This window comes from Trachypithecus francoisi, unplaced genomic scaffold (genome assembly GCF_009764315.1).
Source record: "Trachypithecus francoisi isolate TF-2019V2 unplaced genomic scaffold, Tfra_2.0 Lachesis_group12, whole genome shotgun sequence".
In the NCBI taxonomy this organism is placed as follows: Eukaryota; Metazoa; Chordata; class Mammalia; order Primates; family Cercopithecidae; genus Trachypithecus; species Trachypithecus francoisi.
Window position 1 is genome coordinate 72,652,484 of NW_022681457.1, and position 24,179 is coordinate 72,676,662.

General features: G+C 38.5%; 1 protein-coding gene across 13 annotated transcripts in view; it reads right to left on the bottom strand.

Annotated features, from left to right (window-relative positions):
* OSBPL9 (oxysterol binding protein like 9) overlaps positions 1–24,179 on the bottom strand; it is a 171,314-nt gene that overhangs the window by 42,727 nt on the left and 104,408 nt on the right. For 5 of the 13 annotated variants that reach the window (XM_033226396.1, XM_033226399.1, XM_033226404.1 and 2 more), the window contains 2 exons: positions 3,318–3,413; positions 1,330–1,377 (listed from right to left, as the gene is read on the bottom strand). In XM_033226396.1, coding sequence (XP_033082287.1) covers positions 1,330–1,377; positions 3,318–3,413 — 144 coding nt within the window. Of the gene's footprint in view, positions 1–1,329; positions 1,378–3,317; positions 3,414–8,852; positions 8,922–19,024; positions 19,355–24,179 lie in introns of those variants that run through there. The other 8 variants (XM_033226394.1, XM_033226393.1, XM_033226403.1 and 5 more) reach the window with 5 other exon arrangements.

Consider the following 24,179-nt stretch of genomic DNA (forward strand, 5'->3'; position numbering starts at 1 on the left):
GGAATCAACCCAAATGTCCATCTGTGACAGACTGGATTAAGAAAATGTGGCACATATACACCATGGAATACTATGCAGCCATAAAAAAGGATGAGTTTGCGTCCTTTGTAGGGACATGGATGCAGCTGCAATCCATCATTCTTAGCAAACTATCACAAGAAGAGAAAACCAAACACCGCATGTTCTCACTCATAGGTGGGAACTGAACAATGAGATCACTTGGACTCGGGAAGGGGAACATCACACACTGGGGCCTATCATGGGGAGGGGGGAGGAGGGAGGGATTGCATTGGGGAGTTATACATGATATAAACGTCATGCACATGTACCCTAGAACTTAAAGTATAATAAAATAAAATAAAAAAAAAAAAAAAAAAAAAAAAATGACATGGGCCTGAATCCCAAAACTAAGAATGAAAAGTGAGTTAGAACATGAGTTACTATTAACAGGTATAAAAGAGCCAAATGCAAGGCTATATAGTCAACAGAAAAGCAAAAAAAAAAAAAAAAAAAAAGAAACATAGCCAAGGAGAGGAAAAATGTTAATTAGAAAAAAGACAATATGCAAACTACAAAGTAGCTGTCAGAAAAGGAAGTGGGGGACAATAGCAGAACCATAATTAAAGCAGTATTTGATTTGTTTCTTCATATATGGCTTTTTATCTATTCTGAACATTCTTGCTGGTTGGTTTATTGGTATCTGAAGTGACCACATGAAAATATAGTAACTTTCTACCTTCAACATATGATACAGGAAAAGGAAATAACTTACTCCTAGGAATATGATACAGAAAAGGTATTATATTAAAACTGTAAGCTGGGTGTGGTGGCTCACAACTGTAATCCCAGCAATTTGAGAGGCCAAGGCAGGTGGATCACCTGAGGTTAGGAGTTTGAAACCAGCCTGGCCAACATGGTGAAACCCCGTCTCTACTAAAAATACAAAAATTGGCCAGGTGTGGCACATGCCTGTAATCCCAGCTAATTGGGAGGCTGAGACAGGAGAATCGTTTTAACCCAGAAGGTGGAGGCTGCAGTGAGCTGAGATCGTGCCACTGCACTCCAGCCTGGGCAACAGAGTAAGACTCTGTCTCAAAATGAAACAAAACAAAACAACCCCCACAACTCTGTACATTATCCTTTTGTTTACTTATGAAACCATAACAGAAATTTATCAGAAAAGTACCCTTGAGGTCCATATGGCAGTAATATTATAGTAGGTCAATAATATTATTATAATAAGTAAAAACACACTAAGGTACTTAGTCTTCTCCAAAAGGCTGTGGAATTTACAATTTTTAATGTCAAAATCATGGTTATGGAAGTTACCTTTCTCTGTTCATCTTCTTTGCAGTTTTGAAGCTTGTCATCAAAAAGCTACAAGATTTTTAAAAATGGTTATAGTATCAAGTCACTTTACTACACCGTGTACATTCACTAAACACAGAAAAGCAAACATTAGTTCTTTTTTTTTTTTTTTGATGTTCATATGTTTAATTCTTATGCCAACTGTTTCTGATGAAGACAGCATTGTGCTTTATGTGAGAATGAAAACCTCAAAATAATCACCATAAAGCTTCTAAGACTTATGGGAGAATAAACTAGGATGGCCCACAGATATCAGATGAAATCCACAATGCTGGAATTATACATGTTTAGAGCGGCCCAGACTAGAAGACAAGCCCAAACCACCATTAGAAGAATGAAATACGGCCGGGCGCGGTGGCTCAAGCCTGTAATCCCAGCACTTTGGGAGGCCGAGATGGGCGGATCACAAGGTCAGGAGATCGAGACCATCCTGGCGAACACAGTGAAACCCCGTCTCTACTAAAAATACAAAAAACTAGCCGGGCGAGGTGGCGGGCGCCTGCAGTCCCAGCTACTTGGGAGGCTGAGGCAGGAGAATGGCAGGAACCCGGGAGGCGGAGCTTGCAGTGAGCTGAGATCCGGCCACTGCACTCCAGCCTGGGCGACAGAGCAAGACTCCGCCTCAAAAAAAAAAAAAAAGAAGAATGAAATGCGATATGGTCCAAGATGTATCCTTAAAGTTTTGTCTCAACCCTCAGTCTGAATTGTGAGGATTGATCTTCAGTTCAGTCCAGCCAGCAGAAATTGACTTCAGTACAATGATTGCAGATGACATGTCTAATTATGATGAAGAAGGAGCATGGCCTGTTCTTATTGATGACTTTGTGGAATTTGCACGCCCTCAAATTGCTGGGACAAAAAGTACAACAGTGTAGCACTAAAGGAACGTTCTAGAATGTACATAGTCTGTACAATAAATAAATAAATAAAACATTAGTTCTTAAACACATTTCGTCCAGGGATGATTTATATGTTATTTTCAAGACAACATGTATTTTTTTTCAAGGCACTCAATCGAAGTCAAATTCTACTGTATCAAATTCTACATATGAAATCATTTTAACTGGTCAAGATCAATCACTCTGGAAGAATTATAAGCAAAAGAAAACAGATGACTTGTAAGAAATTGAACTATCAATTCAAACTTGAAGCTTTTTTCTGCTTTGTTTTCGAAGTTTATCAACAGTCCTTTTCCCAGCACCTCTGCTTTTAATTAATTTTAAGTAGGAACTGAAGGAGACAATTCATTTCAGTAATGATAAAGGAGGTAGAAAAATCACTTCCCCATATTCCATCTCCCTCAAATTAAAAAAGTGTTAGAAACTGAGCCGCTAGGCAGGGCACGGTGACTCACGCCTGTAATCCCAGCACTTTGGGAGGCCGAGGCGGGCGGATCACGAGGTCAGGAGTTCGAGACCAGCCTGGCCAATATGGTGAAACCCTATCTCTACTAAAAATATAAAAATCAGCCAGGCGTGGTGGCAGGCACCTGTAATCCCAGATACTCAGGAGGTTGAGGCAGAAGAATTGCTTGAACCCAGGAGGCGGAGGTTGCAGTGAGCCAAGATCGTGCCACTACACTTCAGCCTGGGTGACAGAGAGAGACTCCATCTCAAAAAACAAACAAAAAAAGAAATTGAGCCACTTAAACACAGTTTCGTGGAAATTTTAAACAGAATATGAACCAAATCTCGCCTTATTTTTTTCTAATTATGCCTATATATTTACCTTTTTCTTAACGACCAAAAAAGCATTATGTAAATATGCTGTTTACTAATATAATTAGAGATAAAGACCTTTGAATAAGTCACCTATCAAGTCTGCTTTAAAAACTGCTGAAGAACCACACGAGGGCTGTAAATTAACATCAAGTAACTGTTTTTACTCAAAAATCAATTTCAGTAACATTTTCTATTTATATAAATTTAATATACAAACTAATGCCATACCTTTAATTGTTCAATCAAGATTTGTAGGTAAGCGTCAGCCTCTGTAAGTTTCTTATCAAAATCTTGGACACTAGGAACAAATCCTGAATCCAAACCCTAGAGAAAGAGAGAATTTGCAATAAATCTATCAGAACCCAAGCAATGTTTAATAGTACACAAAATACTTCTTCCTTCATATATGAAGACATTTCAAGTTTTAAAATACAGTTCTACTTCGACACAAATAATGGGTTTATTTAAGTGTTAGGTCTATTTAAATAGTGGTAGATCAACCTTCCTCATTAACTTGGAACACTGCTTCCCTTCTCATCTGTTACACATGCTGCTGCTCAAACTGGATTTACTCTTCTCTCCAGAATCACTTTCTTATCTCCCCCAAACCCTGTAATTGGCTTCCAATCGCCATCAGAACAACAGTAATTTAACAAAGGAACATAAACAAAACCCACCTATGTTACATCCTATTTTCCCCCTTTTCGTTCAGTTCATTCCTCCCTTCCCTAAATGTTAACTTCATATTCTTACTGTTTGGTTCTCCCATTCCTCAACTCACCCCATGATCTCTGAAGTTTTCCTCCCTCCTCCCCTACTAAAGAAAGAACCTCTAAATTTTTTCCTCTTCTAAGAAGTGGCCCCCCTCTAAGTGAAAGTAACAACACCTCTCCTAGTCAAGTTTCCTACTCACTTTCACCCTTGGTGTGAACAGTACACTTCGACAGGGTATAAATGTTTATTTATTTAGAAGGCCTACTTATTTCTCAGTCTAAAAGTGCATCATTTGCATGTCCTACTTTTTGCATACTTAAAGAGTTTAAGCTCCAAGAGCACTGGATTCTTCTGTTTTAACTTTAGCCAAAAGAAACCTTTGAGTTCTTAATCATCTCTGACTAAAAAATACATCAATCCCGGGTGTAAAACACAAAACAGTTGGAGACAATATGACAATCACCATGCCACATTTTCATGCCCAGTTATCATACTGTTAAGCAGGGGACTGAGGGTTAGGAACCGCTATCATAAAAATCCCAACCCAACCACAAAATTCTGTACTAAATGGGTAAAATATACTTGATCAACATATCCATCTCACACTTGACTTTCACTTGTCATCTCCTCCCTGCCTTTGCCCAAAGCATGCTGATTATTTTCACATTCTCATTTTAGTAAACTGAAGCCAAAGTTTATTTTATATCACAGCAACACCTGATCTTTGTATACTTTATCATTAAAGCACTTTTACAATCATTATCTCAAAATACCAAATTGAGATGTTATGGTATTATGGAAACAGCAATGCGCTGGCAAATCTGGTTTCTAATTCCAGTGCATTCACTAACACAATATTGTGGCTGTCTAAACCTCGGTTTTCTTACCTGCCAAATATGGGCATCCTCTTCCTCCTATTATTAGTACAGCCGCTACTACCTCTACTAAAGACAGCAACTACTACTAAAGACAGTGACACTATCAATTACTACTATTATAGTACTTCTGTTGCTCTCCCCAAACTAAAATTCAAAAATTCGGAACCAAAGAAAAAATAAAATTTAATTAAAAATCTAAGTCCTATTAAGACCATGGGAAAAATCAACTCATCTCATAATTTGTTTTCTTTTTCCAATTCAAAAGTGATAAATATATCTGCTTGTTTTTTACATACGTGTCAAGAAACTGTTTGACGATGAGTATTACAAAGCCCCTTCCCAATGAGAGATGACATGTACAAAAACAAAGTTGAAGAAAAAAAAAATCTTAATAAACAATGTATACAAAATCCAGATATATTTATAAAACTGTGTTTAGACATCTTCATTTTTAAAGATAACCCAAAGAAATTCCTGTTAGAGACATTTAAAATATATAGTTTGGTGATAAAAGATACAGAAATGGATAAATACATCATATTTCATAGATATTAGAGTGCTGCCCTATCAAAGAAAGGAGCAATTTAATTCCATGTTACTGTGCCACAGAAAAATCAGGACTGTTTGGCTGGTTTTTTGGTTTTGTTTTGTTTCACACAGCAATGTAACATGATTATCAATAATTAAACTATCAAGACACAGCTAAAATCAGCTAAATACATCGTTTTTAGTAAATATTTTAAAAGGTTAATGGCATATTCATAAATGAATAAAAAAGCATCTAAACAAGAGGGGAAAAGTGATCTTTAAGTATTTTCACTCTTCTGAATCCATTTAGAATTAATATTGTAAAAATCTAACTAAAACATCCTTTTTAAACAAATTACCGATTAGATTAAAAATTGTTGAGTGACTGAATGGAAACAGATTTAAATTACTGCTATCTGAACCCTACCTAAATCAATTCTTCAGAAACAACCTTTTGATGTTCACAGAATCATATAAACCTCACCTTGACTCTCTTCTTAAGACTTGCCTCTGGATAGTCTTCTACAACCTTCTTTTAACCCTAGAATAAACTTCCCACTTCACAAGGTCCAAGCTAAAGATCTACTCATCAACCCATTTTTCTTTAGGTAATATATAACCAGAGGTTTATAATGACAGTCCTAGAACTGGCCCAATCATCCTTGCATAGTAATGCACAAATTTTTCATGTACTTAAAAGGAAAATCTATGTATACAGTTGCCCCATCTGCAACCAATAAAATATCATATAAAATTCATCAACATGAACAAGTAGTTAACAAGAACAAGTGTTTTCTCAAATCTAGTAAAACTAATACTCTAGAAGAAAACACAAGTATGACTTTATATTGTGACTTACAGCATCAGTCACCTAATTCAACCTCCCATTCACAGAAGTTCTTTTCCTAACATCTTTGAAAGCCATCTAGTCTTTTCTTAAGTATCTCAGAGATGAGAAACCCATTACTTCCTAATGTAGATTATTTCATAAAAATTCTCCTGAAGTATTAACTGTTCCTCTTTCTATTCAACATTTACAACACTAAGTCACAACACTTACTCATATTAATCCTTTTTAATGCAGTTTTATTTTTATTCATTTTGTGAGACAGGGTCTTGCTCTGTCACCCAGGCTGGAGTGCAGCAGTGCAATCAGGGCTCACCGCAGCCTCAACCTCCTGAGCTCAAGGAATCCTCCCACCTCAGCCTCCCCAGTAGCTGGGACTACAGGCATGTGCCACCAAGTCCAGATAATTTTTTATTTTACTTTTTTGCAAAATAAAATAAAAACTCCTGAGCTCAAGCAATCCTCCCACCTCAGCGTTCCAAAAAGTGCTGAGATTACAAAGTATGGGCCACTGTGCCTGGCCAAGTTTTAAATAGGACTAAGAATATAGTCCTTTACCATATTGAGGGTGGTCTGTCTTTGAAAAGAACTGAGAATAGGGCAGATCCTTTCAGACAAGAGTGTGACTTCATACTTCTTACAGTAGCTTTTGAGAACAAGTTGGGAGTCAAGTAGATACACATTCTAGTACTCTGTATTTGCTCTATCTAACATTTATCACATTTTATCATAATTAAATACCTGAGTGACTTCTCTGAAGGATTAAAACTCCGCAAGGGCAGAAACTATGCCATTCATTAATCACTATACCCATCAGGGCCAGCTCAGTGTTAAATGAACACACATGGTGCTGGCTACAGTGACTGGAAATTGTTGATGCCACAACATGGGTCTTCCTCATGACCTCTTCTCCCCGAGATTTCTCTTGCCTTTCTGTTCTCTTTCTCCTATTCTCTAATCCCTCAAGTCTTTTCTCCATGTTGTCTTTCCCTCTCTTTTGTCCAGGTCCTTCAGTAGTAACTGAAGGGATTATGTCACATTATTGGCACTCAGGACCAAAGAGGTTGCTGCTCTTTGGTTTATTACACTGGTGTGAGCCACAGCTGTAATTAGATGATTCCTGTATGAATTCATTTAAAGTTTAAATTATACACAAGTTATAGAGAAATAAAGACAAAACGGTCTGTGATATAGCAAGACATTAAATTAGAAGAATCTCAATAGAAATTAAATTTCAATCTAACCATAAAATTTAGAAATCTATGTAAAGAAAAACCACTTCTGTGGCGAGTATGCTAAAAAAATAGTCTCTGGTTTTCAAAAACACTTTATTAATAAAGCTACTGTAGCCTGGGCACAGGGTAAGACCCCGTCGAAAGGAAGGAAGGAAGGAAGGAAGGAAGGGAGGGAGGGAGGGAGGGAGGGAGGGAAAGAGGTTGGGGGAGGGAGGGGGAAAAGAGGGAAGGGAAGGGCAGGAAGGGGAAGGAAAGAAAAAAGGGAAGGAAAGAGGAAAGGAAAGGAGGAAGGAAGGGAGGGAGAGAGAGAGGGAAAGAGAGAGAAGGATGGAAGGAAGGGAGGGAGGGAGGGATGGAAGGGAGGGAGGGAGGGAGGGAGGGAGGGAAGGAGGGAGGGAAGGAAGAAGGGAAAGAGAGAAAGAAGCAAAACCTAAGGTAGATACATAAAATCAAGAAGAATAACACATACTTCTGTATCATCCAGGATCTATGTATCCAGTTTAATAGAGAGAGAAAGAGAAACATATACATCTGGACCGATTTAAGGGGAATTTCTAAAATAATGTACCTAGACTTGTAGGAGAATATCAAACTGCCTCAAAATTGTATGTCGGTACTTCCTACTACCTTTCTAATACTTAAGTTAAATAACACTACTTTTTTCAGAAGGAACTTAAAATCTAACAAATGTCAGCAAAACCAATTTTTAATTATTTTAGTTAGGACATTAAACACTATTTATACTTTACACATACACATAACTCAATGTTTTACCCCCATTAAAAGGAGTACTGCAAGAGAAGTCCCTGAAACTGTCTGAAGTACATATAAATTATAGTTGCTTTAGAGAGACACTTTCTTAGTAGTCAATTCCCGAGGCAGAGTAGGAGCTTTTAAAGGAATTCCTGCTGACAGAGGAAGAGTAATGAACAGTGGAGATAAAGGTGAAGTTCTTGAGTCCAGTATCCGGAAATTAAGAAACCTATGGGTGACCTGAGGAACCGAGAATAAGGTAGAACAGGAAGGCTGAGTAATAACGTTGTAAAAAGAAATTCACAAATGACTAATTATTTTCATATCTAATTTTATTTCACAGTGAAAACTTAAAGGATTAAGTGTCCTATATGCAGTACTTTCTCTTATAGGGCAAAATCTTATATAATAAAAATATGTTGTAAAAAGAGAAAAAGAGAATATATTATAAGTTATTCTTAGTCTCATAGAAATTCAGAATAACAAGAAAAACAGGTAAGTTATCAGTAGTAGAATTGTAAAATAAAACAACGGCTTAAAAACTTAACAAAGGAAAAACAAAGAACAAGCCTCCTAATGAAAAATAAATGGCATGAATCTGGACAAAAGTAGACATTTTTTTAAAATTAGCAAAACAAACACCCTATAAGAAAAGTAATGAAAACTTAGCAGGAATGTCATTTTGATTAAAATATGAGAATATTGGAAAGTTTATGTTCACAATTAGCAATTTGAGATGACATGCATCACAGATAAGCTTTCATCCAAAGAAAGAAGTATAGGGCATACTTACAATTCAATCACTTACAATTATTTTTGAAAATTCAAGAACTGGAGAGATACCAGAAGACTGGAAAAAAGCAAGTGTGGTACTGATCTTCCATAAAAGTAAGGAAAAGAGAGAATAGAAAGTTACCATGCTGTGAGTCTAACATCAATAATCAAGTAAAGGAATAATAAGAGAAAAATCTGTAACTACACAGAGGAAAAGTAGGTACATGAGTAGCAAATGGCAAATTAAAAAAAAAAAAAAAAGATTATGCCAAACATAATGGCTTTTCTGTTCCTTAGAAATTTAAGTTAGCAAATTAAGTTTTTAGAGAAATGACATTTTGTCTCCCTACCAAAAGTGGGTTTGACGATGAAAATAAGTATATTAAAGAGACCAGAAATATTAATTATACCATGATTTTATGTGAGGCACACTAATTTGTGATTTCCTTGGATTACTGAAAATTGGAAACATTTACAATCCCTATTGTCCCTGTGGTTTATCCATTTCTGCTAAGGGAAGAACAGGACTTAGAAGAACAGGGAAGTTCTGGGGTTAAGAATTTCACCTCTTTTAATCCTAAGGAATATTCAACTATCAATTCATTTGTAGTGAAGACTATCAATTCAAAAATATCCATAAAATTGAGCCTAGTATTAAACCTTTCCTTTCACTGTACCTTAGAGAAGTTATTTTCCATTTAAGCCAATGTCTTGATAATCTAAACCTTCAAATTAGGTTCTCTATTGTCAACATGGTAGCTGTACCTACCTTACGAACTGCTAGGTACCCCAAGAATGCCCTAAAAAATACAGTCTTTTTCTGTAGTGCTAAGTAAGCAGCTCTAACACCATGGATGCACAATGTATATTAAATTTTTTCAGAGTATTAAGTACTCTACTAGACACTTTCCAAGCTTTCTCATTTGATCACTGTAATACAGTAAGGTAGATAGATATTAAACCTATTTTATAAGTGCTTACCCAAATCATCCAGCTGCATTTTTTTTTTCAATAGGGATATCAACCTAGTCCTCTGACCAAATCCATTATACTTTTTCTATTAAATCACAATGATATCTAAAAGGAATTAATGACAGAAGGGCACTAAAATGTAATCTAAAAACTGCCTGAAGGCCCTTGACACAGTGGAAATGAGCATGAGCTTTAAGGACTCATATAGTTTTAAATCCTGAATCTGCAAATTTCTAATGAATTACCTGTGTGATCTAGCCAAATTACTTTTTCCACCTCCATTTTCTCATCTATGAGTATAATAATAAACTACTCAAGGTTACTGGAGAGATGAAATGAGTAATACATGTAAAGTAACAGAGTGGTAGGTGTTCTACTTCCCCTTCATAATTTGGAGCCTTAGATAACCAGGATTCACCACTCTATCTCCAGGTCCTTATGTATAGAGGCACTCAATGAGTACTGATGGATAAAAACAAAACAAATGAAAAACTAGATAATACTATAACATAGAGGCAATTTTCACAGAGATCTACAATCAAGTAAAGGCTATAAGCATAAGTTAAATTGTATTCAACATCCATTTTAAAAACAAGCTATAAGTTGATGAACTCCCAAGAAGATAATAGAGAATAGTAATTTAAAAAGGAATAAATAACAGACAAAACAAGTGGTAAAACACAGTATGGAAAACAGACCAGGAAAAATATTCCAATTTGAGATGTTCAGGAAAGCACTGGGTATTATGACTGAACCACAAAAGGTAAATTGTACTTAATTATTACCTTGGTAACAAAGAATCAAACAATATAAATAAAGTTTTTTTTCCATAAAAGAATCTAATTTTTGAACATACGTTAGTGCTTTGAAAAACCAGAACTGCTTTTATCTTTAAATTTACAAAGAAAGGTTTATGTGTAATGTTCAGTTTCTGATAAAAAATAAATAACACAAAACAAATCTGAATTGCTCACATATAGTCCTGACAGAAATGAGCTGCTTTACAAACAGGAATCAGGTACAGCTAAAATGCATGAACTTCAATAATAACCCTTAACACAATTCCTTACTCTTCATGATACCCTCATCTGATACTAATACACCCTTTGACTTATAGAACAAAACACAAATACTAACTCCATAAAGTTATTTGGTTACTTAAACAACAATAAAGGTTTGGAATTGGTACCATTTTCCTCTATTTAAATCACTGACAGCTTGTCTTTCCCAGACACTCCCAATTTATTCAGCAAACCTATATGAAGAAGTTACTAAACTAACCAAAACAAACAAAAACCTTAAGTCTGTAAATAGGATGACCATATATTTTAGTTTGCCTGGGACAGTCAGTGTATGCTTGCTTGTCTCAGCAAAATTATTATTAGCAGCCTCCTTCACTCTCAAGTATCCCAGTTTAGGCAATAAATTATATGGTCATCCTCTCTATATAGGATGTAGCTAGCATTTTTAAGACACAAATGTCATGAAAGGCATATAAAATTGTCTCAGATGATTCAAAATCCACCAAACTGCCTTTTTAAAAAAACTACAAAACCTAAAATGAAATGAGTCTACAGGTTGTGAATGCAGAAAGCAAGCTACAGAAATAAAACAGACACTAGAATTCAATGCAGTTAATAATAACTGAGTGCTTACCTTATGCTAGATAAGTAGACACATGAATAATACTGAAGTTGCATTTTTATGTAATTTTACTTACGCACTACAAGTTTCATTTTTAAAAATGTACACACACACACACACACACCCCTGAAATATAACACATGAAACAAAACACATGCAGTTACCCCTGGGGAATGGGATTGAGGAATGGGACATTTGAGAGAGGGACTCTTAGTTTTTATCTTACACATTCATGTTGCTTAATTTTTTAAAATAAATATGCATTTATTTTATAATTTACATTCAAAAGCTTTAGGTAAAAATGTTCAGAAACTACAGGTTATGAACATTTTTAGAAAACTATAACCATTTTAGCATGCAAGGTCATAAGCATTATTCTTTGAAAATTATCTATAAAATTCTACAATGTTTTCCAGGAGTAAATGTGGCAAATGCTAAAGCTGCTCAGATACACCTTTCCAAGTAAAAAAGTAGGGTAACAAATGTATAATATCATTTAAAGGTAAAGCACGCACTAGCAAAAAGCACTTAAAACTTTGTAATCACCACTATACTGAAATAAATAAAAGAATGAAGTGGCCAATATAACAAAGCGAGATGGCAAAGCTTTTTTTTCCACATCCTTCCTGCCAACAACATGATCATGACTCAACATCCAAGAAAGCTATCTCTTAAAGAAGAAAACACCTACTACATCACACCACCTAACAAAGCACTGTTGGACTATGTAGTGCCGGCAATCAGCCAACACTTTTCTTCCGAGATACTTTAGTTGTTTAGGCTACTTGCAATATCTTTCTTAGAAGTCATGGGGTAAATCATTCCAGGATCTAAATAAACTCTGAGAGGTTTACTAGTACAGGATGAAAAAAAATATTCTTCCACTCCCCAACCTCAGATTATGAGCATTTTGGAAAGCCTATCTGGAGTCTACTTTTAAGGATCCACCAAAAATGAGTAAATTTCCTGGAAAAGTTTTCTACAAATCACTAGGAAAAATTAACATTAAATATGTGAATTCTTAAACTGAGTATTCTGATAGTTCAAGTTTTGAAATAACTGCAAAATTTTTATAGCCTAATTCTTGGTGAAAATTTGATTATGAAATGTTTTCAAAAACAAAACCTGATATATTCATCTAACAAGACTGGATCTCTATAGCAGAATATAACAAATCGACAAATTAACACTGAAGGTGATAGCTAGTCAGACTAACAGATGATCAGTCACAGGCAAACAAAATAAAACAACAACCCTGACTTGAATAGACTCAACAATTGTTCTGATATTTATCTCTTAGAAATTATATATGCCAAAGCTGTCTTCATATATCCGATTTTAGCTGCCAATGAGTATCAGAGGAAAACATATTCGATTTTCGCTAAAGTTATTAAAAAGTGCATACAAAATTACTGAGTTTAATTGTCAGAAATCCACCAAAATGATCTAAAATACAAGTCAATCAAGACAGGACTTTGTTTTATTCTCTACTATCTCCCCCATGCTAGTGTTTGGTTTGCAGCAAGTCCTCAATAAAAATTTTATAAATGAATTAAGGAATTCTGCAATGTGCCTACCTGTTAACATTTAAACACAAAAAGTAATCAAGGAACTAGAAGTTCTTACAGATTATAAATCAGAATATTCATGGAAAAATCATAATAATTCATAGAGTTATTTTAAGGGATTTATTATATTGGTAGCTGTAATGTATGGCTGCTGAATTTTTCTAAGGCTAAAAGTTTTTAAGAAGAAAGAGAAATTGACTAGGAGAAAAAGACATTGAAATAAATGGTAGTAAAACAAGAAACAAGATGAGGCAATGACAATCTTCTTGTCTCTGTAAAAACTCATTCTCTCATGCCAAATCTTATCCCGAGCACATTTTTACACATACTATGCTGGGCCTTAGAATTCAGTATTACAATAATTATTTATTCACTGGGCATCTCTTATGACTATGGCCCTGTGCTGGATGCTTTGGGGATGCCAAGATGAAGCGATACAGATCTAAAAAAGTTTCATTCTATTAGAGAGAATATATATCTGTCTACAAATAATTGATTCAAGCATGGTAAAATGTTATCAGAAAGGCATTAAGAAATTCAAAGGAGAAAGTTATAAGGATGAGAGCTTTCACAGAGGATGCAATTGAGAGTGTAGGGTTTGGACAGAAATGGGATGGGTAAAGTATTACAGCAGTGGGCCCTGGTAGGAAACAGCATAATCAGATATAATGTTTGAACTTTTCTTTAATCAAATGACTATAGTACCTATAGAAGTGAGAGTAGGGCTAAGAAAACCAACAAGAGATGCTAAGGTACTCAGGAATTAGGAGCTGCAAGTAGCCTGAAGGAACAAGGAAACAAGGTGCCCATTGGCCAGAGGAGGAGCTACTCAGTGGACATGGATGGCTGTAAGACAGTCACTGCCAGAACTGCCTCAAAGCACAGAAGGAGCAGAAGGAATTAATACTCCAAAGACCTTTTTTCCCTTCCATTTTCTGTCACTGCTTCCCATTTGCTAAATCCCAACTAGAAGCCAAGGGATAAAGGATCCCCGATGCTGCAAGCTGTAAAAGTCAGCTTCCTAGAGCACAGGAGAGAGAAGGGCAGAGAACAAATCTGCAAGAAAACGGAGAATAACCAGAAAAGGCATACTCCCAGACTGAGGAGCTGGGAAGCACAAAGAGGCCAACTGAGGAACAATATTCTCTTACAGAAGAATGTATGATGTTTTTTGGATCTGAATGCTGAATCTCAAGGAAACCAAAATTAGTGGCTAAAAATGGGAATAAGTACTAAGGTTTGAGGGGCAAGGTGACCAAGGGATGGAGACTGCCAGAGCAGCACCCTGATTCTCTCTGGAGAAAAAAGAGCAAGAGTCATCTAGGCTGTGGTCCTAGTTATTCTACTCTCTACCTATGTGACCGTGGGCAAGTCGTTTGGTTTCTCTGAGACTGATTTCAGAAGAAGAAGAAGAAAGAAGAAAGAAGGAAGAAGGAAGAAGGAAGAAGGAAGAAGGAAGAGGAGGAAGAAGAAAGAAAGAAGAAGAAGAAGGAGAAGGAGGAGGAGGAGGAGGAGGAGGAGGAGGAGGTAGAAATGGAATTAGAACTTGAAAATTATCTCCAGCTCTAGGATTCTGTGATGCCAACACTTTCAGGTAAACAACCAGGTTCACCGGGAGGATAAATTCCTAATCATATTGGAAAACCTGGGGCCTATGTATTCACCTTAATAAAAATTAATTTCATTTAAATAAACACAGTAAGAATTTATAGGCTCCAACTGCAGCCAAGTCCTCCATGGTATGACAAAATATGTCAAAACTCAAGCAAACTGTCATTTAGTGTAACTTTGAAACTGAGTGAGAAAGACTAACACAACCGTTTTAAAACATGCTCTGGAATGCAGAGAACACAAACAATGGAGTAAGCAGAATAACTCAGTTGAAGTGGCACATTTTGGAAAAAACAAGTTGTTCAGTCAATACAGTAAAGAAGCCAAGTTCCTAAAGGTGTCTCCAGAAATAAATGAACTCCAATATGGGAGGAACTATAGTTCTCTTCTCTCCTGCACGCGCACATGTACATACACACATACAGAGTAACCAAACAATTCATTAATGACACATGTATTTATTGAATGTCTATTATGGCCAGGCACTATCATCATCTTCAAAGGATGTCTTTAAGGACAACAGAGATAATATTGACAGCAAATATAATTATTACCTAATCATCTGGAATGAGCTCAAATTTCACCTTTATAGCAGTTTCCCTGACATTCTAGCTAGCCTACATGCTTTTTCCTATGATACTAACAGTACCACAGAACCAATTAGTACTCATACTACTATTAGTATTATTTTAATCATGTTAGAGGTCCTATAGATTGGGTAGGAGAAGGTGGGGAGTCCTGGGAATCTGCCCACATTTTTTTTTTTTTTTTTTTTGAGACAGAGTCTTACTGTGTCACCCAGGCTGGGATGCAATGGTGTGACCTCAGCTCACTGCAACCTCCTCCTCCTGGGTTCAAGCAGTTCTCCTGCCTCAGCCTCCCAAGTGGCTGGGCTTACAGATGCCCACCACCACGCCCAGCTAATTTTTGTATGTTTAGTAGAGATGAGGTTTTATCACGTTGGCTAGGCTGCTCTCCAACTCCTGACCTCAGGTGATCCGCCAGCCTGGGCCTCCCAAAGTGCTAGGATTACAGCGTGAGCCACCGTGCCCGGCTCTGCCCACCATTTTTTAATACTGTTTCTAAACATTTTTCCAATCCCCATTTCTCATGTCTGGTAGCAACCAGGGAGCTCAGTGACCTAGGAAACATTTTTAACTCGTAGGGAAAAACCTAACTCCAGTATAACTGAGTCAAAGGTTTACACACTTAGGCCATTATTATGTCACATATTTTGGTATCTTAAGCACTTATTGAACACCTACTATGTGCTATGCACTAAACTAGGGACAAAGGCCTTGGGGATACAAAGATGAGTAAGAACCCTAGATCTCTAGGAAATCAGGGTCTAATGCAAGAATCAGGTATGTTAAAAAATTTACAATACAACTTAGTGAAGGCTGTAATACGGAGATATGAGCAAAGTGCTGTAGTAGCACACACAAGAGTAACAACTCACGCTGCCTGAAGGAAGGCATCATAGAAAAGGTTAACACAGGAGCTGTATGCTAAGGAAGAATTGGAGGCTTATCACTTGAGATACAGAGGGGTAACCTAAGCAAGAGGGAAAGGCTGTGAAAAGACAAGTAACTCTGAGAGGCTATAGCATGTTCTCAATGAGAAACAGTTCACAGCGAATACCGTGGGTAAAGCACCTGGAGCTGAGTCCGGACTCAGAGATAAATCAGGACCAGAATATGAAGAAGGCCTCCAGAACATGCTGGGCAGCTGGACTCTGGCAAGGAGGAGCCAAAACACATTCTTAACTGTAAGAGCAGCGACCCACTCCGAATTTGTTTTTGGATAAAAAGGATGGGTGAGGGGAGTCCAATGACAGACTAGTCAGAAAGCCTTGCAAAAGTCTAGGTGAGAGACCATGAAGGCCTGAATTAAAGCATTATCATCTAGAAAAAAGTGCCGAATCTGAAAAACATTACTAAGGCAAACATAACAGGACCTGGTGACTGGAGATGGAAAATAAGGAAGATGGAAAGCAGCTTTAAATGCCCGTGTGTGGTAGAACTTCATTAAAATATTCAAGGAGGAATACTTGGCTTAATTACATTGTCAGTATAAGAACTACTCTTTCAAGCATAACAATCTTTGTTTAAACCTTTACTGAAAAGCTTCCTAAATATAATTTTATAAATATACTACAGTAATCATAAAGTCTTTTTTCTATACAAGAATCATCATAAATATCTGTTATCACTCTACAGTATAAAGTTTAGCTATAGATAGAACTCAACATATCCCAGGGGACATCCTAGAATTTGCTTCTCTGAACAAAAGCCTGATTATCAGATTTTCTTGTCATCGTCCCCTTTCTTAATCAGTAGCGTGCAAACCATGCGAGTGCCTGACTTTCCAACCAGCAGAACACAGTGCTATCAAAATAATGCTCTTTCCTGGCTGAACCAAACTTACAGTTAAATTCCCTGCTAATCTTAATATCAACAGAGATTGAAGTGGGGATGGCTGAGCGTACAAAACATAATAATCTTTTCACATTAAAAAACATTTGGAAAATGTCATATTAAAAGTATCATAGAACTTCAGAAATACCAAAATGAACGTGACCAGTAGACAGCCTTTGCAGCCTCCTATTTACCGAAGGGCACTTCCAAATACAACTTCATCTCTGTCAAAGCCAAACTCAGGGCACTTTGGAAACAGATGCAACTTGTCTGTTATCTTTCTTGTTTCTCATTTAAGCTCTCAAATCAGACTACAAATCTGTTTTTTCTTTAAGAGTTTTTTTTTTTTTTTTGGAGACAGAGTTTTGCTGTTGCCAGGATGGAGTGCAGTGGCGCGATCTCGGCTCACTGCAAGCTCCACCTCCCAGGTTTAAGCGATTCTCTTGCCTGAGCCTCCCGAGTAGCTGGGGCTACAGGCGCCTGCCACCACACCCGGCTAATTCTTGTGTTTTTAGTAGAGACGGGGTTTCATCATGTTGGCCAGGCTGGTCTCGAACCCCTGACCTGAAGTGATCCGCCCGCCTGGGCCTCCCAAAGTGTTGGGATTACAGGCAGGCACGAGCCACTGCGCCCGCCATTTTTTTTTTTTTTTTTTTTTTTTGGAGACAGAGTCTTGCTCTCTGTCATCCAGGCTAGAGTGCAGCAGTGCCATCATAGCTCACCGCAACCTCAAACTCCTGGGCTCAAGGGATCCTCCCACCTCAGCTTCCCAAGCAGCTGGGACTACAGGTGCACACCACCATGCTCAACTCATTTTAAATATTTTATTGGGGCAGGGGCGGGGGGAGGGTTCTGGCTTTGTTGCCCAGGCTGGTCTCCAGCTCCTGGGCTCAAGCAATTCTCCTGCCTCAGCCTCCGAAAGTGTTGGGATTGCAGGTCTGAGCCACGACGCCTGGCCCAAATCTGATTTTTAATCATACACCTTCCCTGAACTAGGAAAGGTAATACGGTATTTTTATTTAGGTTGTCTCTTGTCGGGCTGCACATTAAAAAAAAAAAAAAAAGTAAAACAATACAACATTTAAAGTAAAAATAAATGACAGATGCTAACAGTATTCATTAAAGGCCTTCATCACCTGCTTAGTTCAATACAGGCAGTGTTCAAGATAGATTATTCATACATAACTGCGTGAGAATTTCCAGTTTTAACGTTCACTGTAAAAATTTTTAAACCTGCAACTACTATTCTAAGATGCTTCCAGCTTCTCCATTAAGAAACTAGGAATTACTTGATTTTTTTTATCTTCCTTAATACAGCTAAAAGTAAACAGTTTAATCAAAAAGCAAAACAAAGTATTACTTCAAATTAGCAAAAGCTAGTTTTCTTAATACATCTCTCAACCTTTCATAACAAATACTTATAATACTGTATGAACGGTCAGCAAAAAGTGCATTATTCAACTATGCTTCCTAGTCCATTAATTATACTCAACTTTCCATAACTCGGCTGGGCTGATAACCCCATAAAACTAAACCAAAGTTTTCAGCATTTTTGCACAAGCTACCCAAAAAGCATAAAATCACCTCCTTCCCGACACACATACTCGAACACAATAGTATCCGTAATTACTTTATACACAAAAAATACAGGGCCAGGCACGAACACAGTGCCAAAAATAAACCACCACCAAAAAAACACTTGGCCTGCAACTGGAGATTCTATTAACGGGCAACTGGTCAAAATTAAGCTTTCACATAAGAGAAAGCTTAACTTCTCTGCTTAAAATCATATTCTGAGACAGCTTTCAAAAGGAAAATAGAGTTCCACAAAAATGAATAGAAAAAAAGAGACCTCCTCCAAAGTCTGATTTGGGGGCGAATGCTCTCTTGGTGGAAGTGGAGGCCCTGGCCTCAGCCTCCACTCCATCTAGGCTGAGGAAGTGAGGAGAGTTCCCCAGGAAGAGGGGCCCGGGCAGCCACGTCGTCCTACTCACCCCAGGGGACAGCGGGGAGGAGGCTGGGTGAGCACGACATTCGCGCTCCTGCCTGGCCCGGGGCAGGCGGCCGGGACCCCGGGGACTCAGGGGTAGGGGCCGGCCCCTCTCCCAGACCCTCGGGGTCTACTCACTCCGCTAGTGGCCAGCAAGAAAGCCATTCGCCAAGGCCCCCGCCCTCTGTGCCTCCAGGGGAGGGAGCCGGGGGCTGCTCCCGGGCACCCCTTTTTCTTGCCCCCCTCGACCGGATTCCCGGACTGCGGCGCAGGCGGTCCTGACTGAGGTTCAGCCCGTCCCCCGGGACACCCCCTTCACCCCCTACCCCTTCCCGGTCCCCTCCCCCGCGGAGAGGCCGCCCCGATTGGCTGGCCCTGGCGGCTCCTGGCAAAGAGACCCCTGGCGATTGGCCATGGGTCACCTGCTGTAGGAGGTGAGGCCGACGATTGGCGGTTGGGCCAGTTTTGGGTGGAGAGGCCGACGGCGCCGGCAGCACGCGGGAGGGGTGCGCAGCGGCGAGAGGGCGTACGGAGGGCCCCGCCCAGACCCGAGACCCAGCTGCCTCCGCGGGCAGCGGGGGCTTACCTTGGGGCAGTGCGCCTAGGGACACGCGGCTTATGCGGCGCCGGCGCTGCTGGGGGAAAGGGAGGTTGCGCTCTGGGAAGCTCAGCTTGGCTTCGGGGCTCCAGCCCTGCGGATTCCCACTGGGTGGCGACTGGAGAAGGGCCCGCGGGCGCCAGCGTGCCTCACCTACACCCACCGGCTTCTAACGTGCCATCTAGTTTATGGCAGCTGTGGAGCCTGGGCCCCGGAGTTTCATTTTGATAACGGATTTTGCTTACTTCCGGAAAGTTGTGTCGCGTGGGTGTTGAGGGAGTGAGGGGAGGAGGAGATACTGTATCAGTAAACAAAAGCGTGAGCGCCTATGTTTTTATTAATCCGGTGAGACATCGTGGGCTTTCTGTTGTGCCACAGCTCCATAAGGAATGTAGGTGGCTTGTAAAGATGCTTCAGGAATCCAAATGGCGCAAACTGCAAATTATATCAAAAGTTTGGACTTAGAGGACCTCGACAGAGAATCCCCCAAAATGCCGGGACTCACAGACATAAGTGATTAACTTACTGATCTGGAGGACCAGCTCCTTTTCCACTCTTGCTGGTTTTTCTTATACCTACTAAACGTCCAATTATCTTTTGTACTTTTATGGCTCTACTGGTACCCACTGCAAGACCTAGCACAGGGCACACGGCACAAACAGCGATGCTGACCAGGCGCCGTGGCTCACTCCTGTAATCCCAGCCCTTAGGGAGGCGGAGGCTGGGAGGGGTGGGGGAAAGCGGGGGGGATCCGAGGCCAGGAGTTGAAGGACCCCAAAAACAAACAAAGGGCGCAATGCTTGCTGAATAAATATGCTAACCTGCTGGACACAGTGTTAAAGATACCTTCAGTTTGTTTTATGTAAATCACTTCAAAATGCCCAAAAACAGAGGCACTCTCCCCTTCCCCCTACCCACTCTAAAAGCTGGGTCCTCTGCCAGGGGCTCACTGTCTCAGTAAATAAAAGCACTATCATCCACCCTAATATGCAAACCATAAACCTAGCAGCCCTCCTAGACACCTCCCCCATTCCACATTCAGTGCATCACCAAGTTCTGTCATTTTTACCTCCTAAATACACTCCATTCTGTCCATCTCTCTCCATTGCCACCACCCTATCCTGGCCTGTTGGAATAATCTTACTAAAGTCTTCTTGAATTTATTCTGGCTACTCTAATTCATTCTCAACACTGTGGCCAGAGCAGTATTTCTATAACCAATTTTATTACCCCTTCATTGCCTCCCCCAATTAAAGAACTTTTAACTGCTTTCCACTGAGTTGTGCTTAGGATACAATTCAATATTTAACAATGGCTGACAAGGTTTAGCTTTACCTACCTCTTAGCTCCATCTTTTACCTTGTAGTACCTATTTTCTGCTTTGCACACAATGGCCTTTTTCAAACTCCTTTAATTTGCCAAGGACTTTCCAATTTTAGGGCCTTGGCACATGCTGTTACTTCTTTTATACTGTCCCCTTGACATCAGTCCCCACACTTCACTTATTTACTTCTGCTCATCATCATTTCCTCCCTGCCAATGTCAGTTCTTGCTATCATACATCGTCATAGCCCATGTAACTCTCCTTTGTGGAACTTACTACAGCTGTAATTTTACATTTATCTTAGTTATTTATTTAAATTTTTTTAGAGACAAGGTCTCACAGGTCTCATGTTGCCCATGCTGAACTCAAACTCCTGGGCTCAAGTGATCTTCCTGCCTCAGGAATAGCTGGACTACAAGCGCACACACCATCTTACCTGAGTTATTCTTTTTAATTAATTTTATTGAGTCATAAAATTTACATGTGATAAAATGTATCCATTTTAAATGTACAATATGTTTTCATAAACATATGCACACTTGTAACCACCACAATTAAGAAATAAAGTATTTTCCATCACCTGGGAACTTGCCTCATGCTTCTCATGTCAATCCCATGAACCAATGCTCTGCTTTCTATTTGTGTTATTATTTGATTAATGTTAATCTATACCACTAGACTGTAAGCTTAACGAAGTGAGGATACTATCTAATTCTGTTCAGCACTATATCATCATTATTTAGTAGAACTTCTGGCATATACTAAGTCCTCAAATGGATTTCTTATAGTAACAGATTCTGAAAATACACATTAATTCTCTGATAAACAACAATAAACTATAAACAATGGTGGGGGGGGGGAACCATCAATTTTGCCAGATGTCCATGGTCAGTATTTAACCTTCACTAACACTCTTTTAAATTTTCCTTTAATAGCTGCTTTTCTAACAGTTAATGTTGTGCCTGGGCAGCCCTAGGGACTTAATTCCGTATTAGCTGATTAAACGGTTCTCTAAGCCAGGGGAAAAAAAAGAAAAAAAAAAAAGCCCTACATCTCTAATTCTGCCTGTGTACTGTACTGTTTGACCCTACAAGGGACAAAATACTTATTTACTCTATGTTACAATTACATATTAAGAGATCCCAGCTCCAATCCAAAGTCTACATTTTCACAATTTAATACTACAGATAGCTATTTGTTGCAGACATGCAGTTCTCATTTTCCTAATCTTAGTATAAAGTTAGTGTTCATAAAAGATGTAGCATTTAAAATAAAAATTACACAACACAAAGCAAATTTACCCATCTTGTACCAAGAAGCTATAATCAAATTTGACAACTCAAGTTGTTAAAAAACAGAAACAAACTAAAAGCTGTTAAAGGCTATTATGAGTTGAAAAAGGAAAAAACCCCAAAGCTGTTTCAAAACAAAGTGACCAACGCCTAAAACTCATATGTGACAGGTGATTTCCAACCCATGAATCAGATTTTCAACTCATCTTTCAACTATATAACTAAGGCTATTAGGTGATTAAATTACTATTTTAGTCTGTTGAGCAAAAACATAGGCCATGCCTATTACCTATACCTATTAAGATGAAAATAAAAATTTAATTATATAGAATTCATATACTACTTTCAAAAATATTACCTCTGCTAGGGAGCCCAATAATGTTTACCTAGAAATCACATTCTGCTCTAATGTCATCCCAGACATAGATGAAAACTGCTTTTGGTAGCAATGTAAGAAGAAAAGAAGAAAAAATATAAAAAGCCAAATCAGGTGAGACTTCAGATTTCTGATCTGGCATGTTAAGAAGCTTGGAAGTACCACTGTGTTCTAACAACATGTAAAACACTGAACAAACTGAAAAATCAACAACTCCTCTTAAATCTGTAAGAGAAGTGAGGTCACAGGGAAAACTGATACCTCCCAAATTAGGAGACCAACAGGCAAATTTAGAGAATCACAACTTCCCTGAGCAAAAACTCACAAGGGGCAATCTCCATGGGAACCAGCACCCATGGGAACCACTTGATGAACAGTAAATATATTTTATCTTCCTTATGATTTTCTTAATAACATCTTTCTCTTACTTTATTGTAAAAATACAATATACAATACAGAAAACGTATAAAATATGTATTAATCAACTTTATGTTATTGGCAAGGCTTCCAGTCAATAGCAGGCTGTGAGTAGTTAAGCTCTGGGGGAGTCAAAAGTTGTATGTGGGTTTTCAACTGCACGGGTGGTAGGGAAACGTGATCTGTATTTGACAAACTGATGGAAGCTCAGTGCAGGCAAGTCTGAAAGATATAAACTCCAGGGACACGTAGTAATACGGGCAGGGAGGAGAACCAGTTTTGTGAGTTTTACCTCCAGGAGCTCAATAAGGGTCATCACAGTGAATACTATGGGGAAAAAATCCCCTAATGCGTCCCCTCTAGGCTTCTTTGTAGGAGAAGGTATTTACTATATACCCAACTTCAGTCCTCTCTAGCCCTACTGTCCCACTTACAGGATGAACTTGGGAAGCACATGTGAAGCTGACAAAAGTTCACTAACAGACTGAAAATGTTTCCCCTCCATGCACACCTTACCACCACATTACTAAAGGTCCACTCACAGAAGTTCCTGTTACCTAATGCATCATGTCTGGCTATCAAGAAAAAATTATAAGACATATTAAACAGGAAAAAACAGAGCTGGAAGAGACAGAGCAAGCATTGAAACTAGACTTGGATGTTGCAGGGATCTTGGAATTGTTAAACCAGAAATTTGGAATAGTTATGATAAATATCCTAAGAACTCTAATGGACAAAGTAGAAACTATGCAAGAACAGATGGGTAATGTAAGCAGAAAGACAGAAATTTCAAGAAAGAATGAAAAAAAATGCTACTGATCAAAAAGACTGTAACAGAAATGAAGAATGCCTTTAATGGGCTTATTAGTAAACTAGACAAAGCTGAGGAAAGAATATCTGCGCTTGAGAGTATCTCAACAGACACCTACAAAACTGAGAAGCAAAGGGAAAAAAAGCCTGGAACAAAATATCCAATAACTGTAGGAGAACTACAAAAGCATAATGGGAACACCAGAAGAAGAAACAGAAAAGAAGTGAAGAAAAATTTGAAACAATGACAGAATTTCTACAAATTAATGTGAGACATCAAACCACAGATGAAGAAAGCTCAGAAAACACCAAGCAGGATAAATGGCATAAAAATGGCATAGA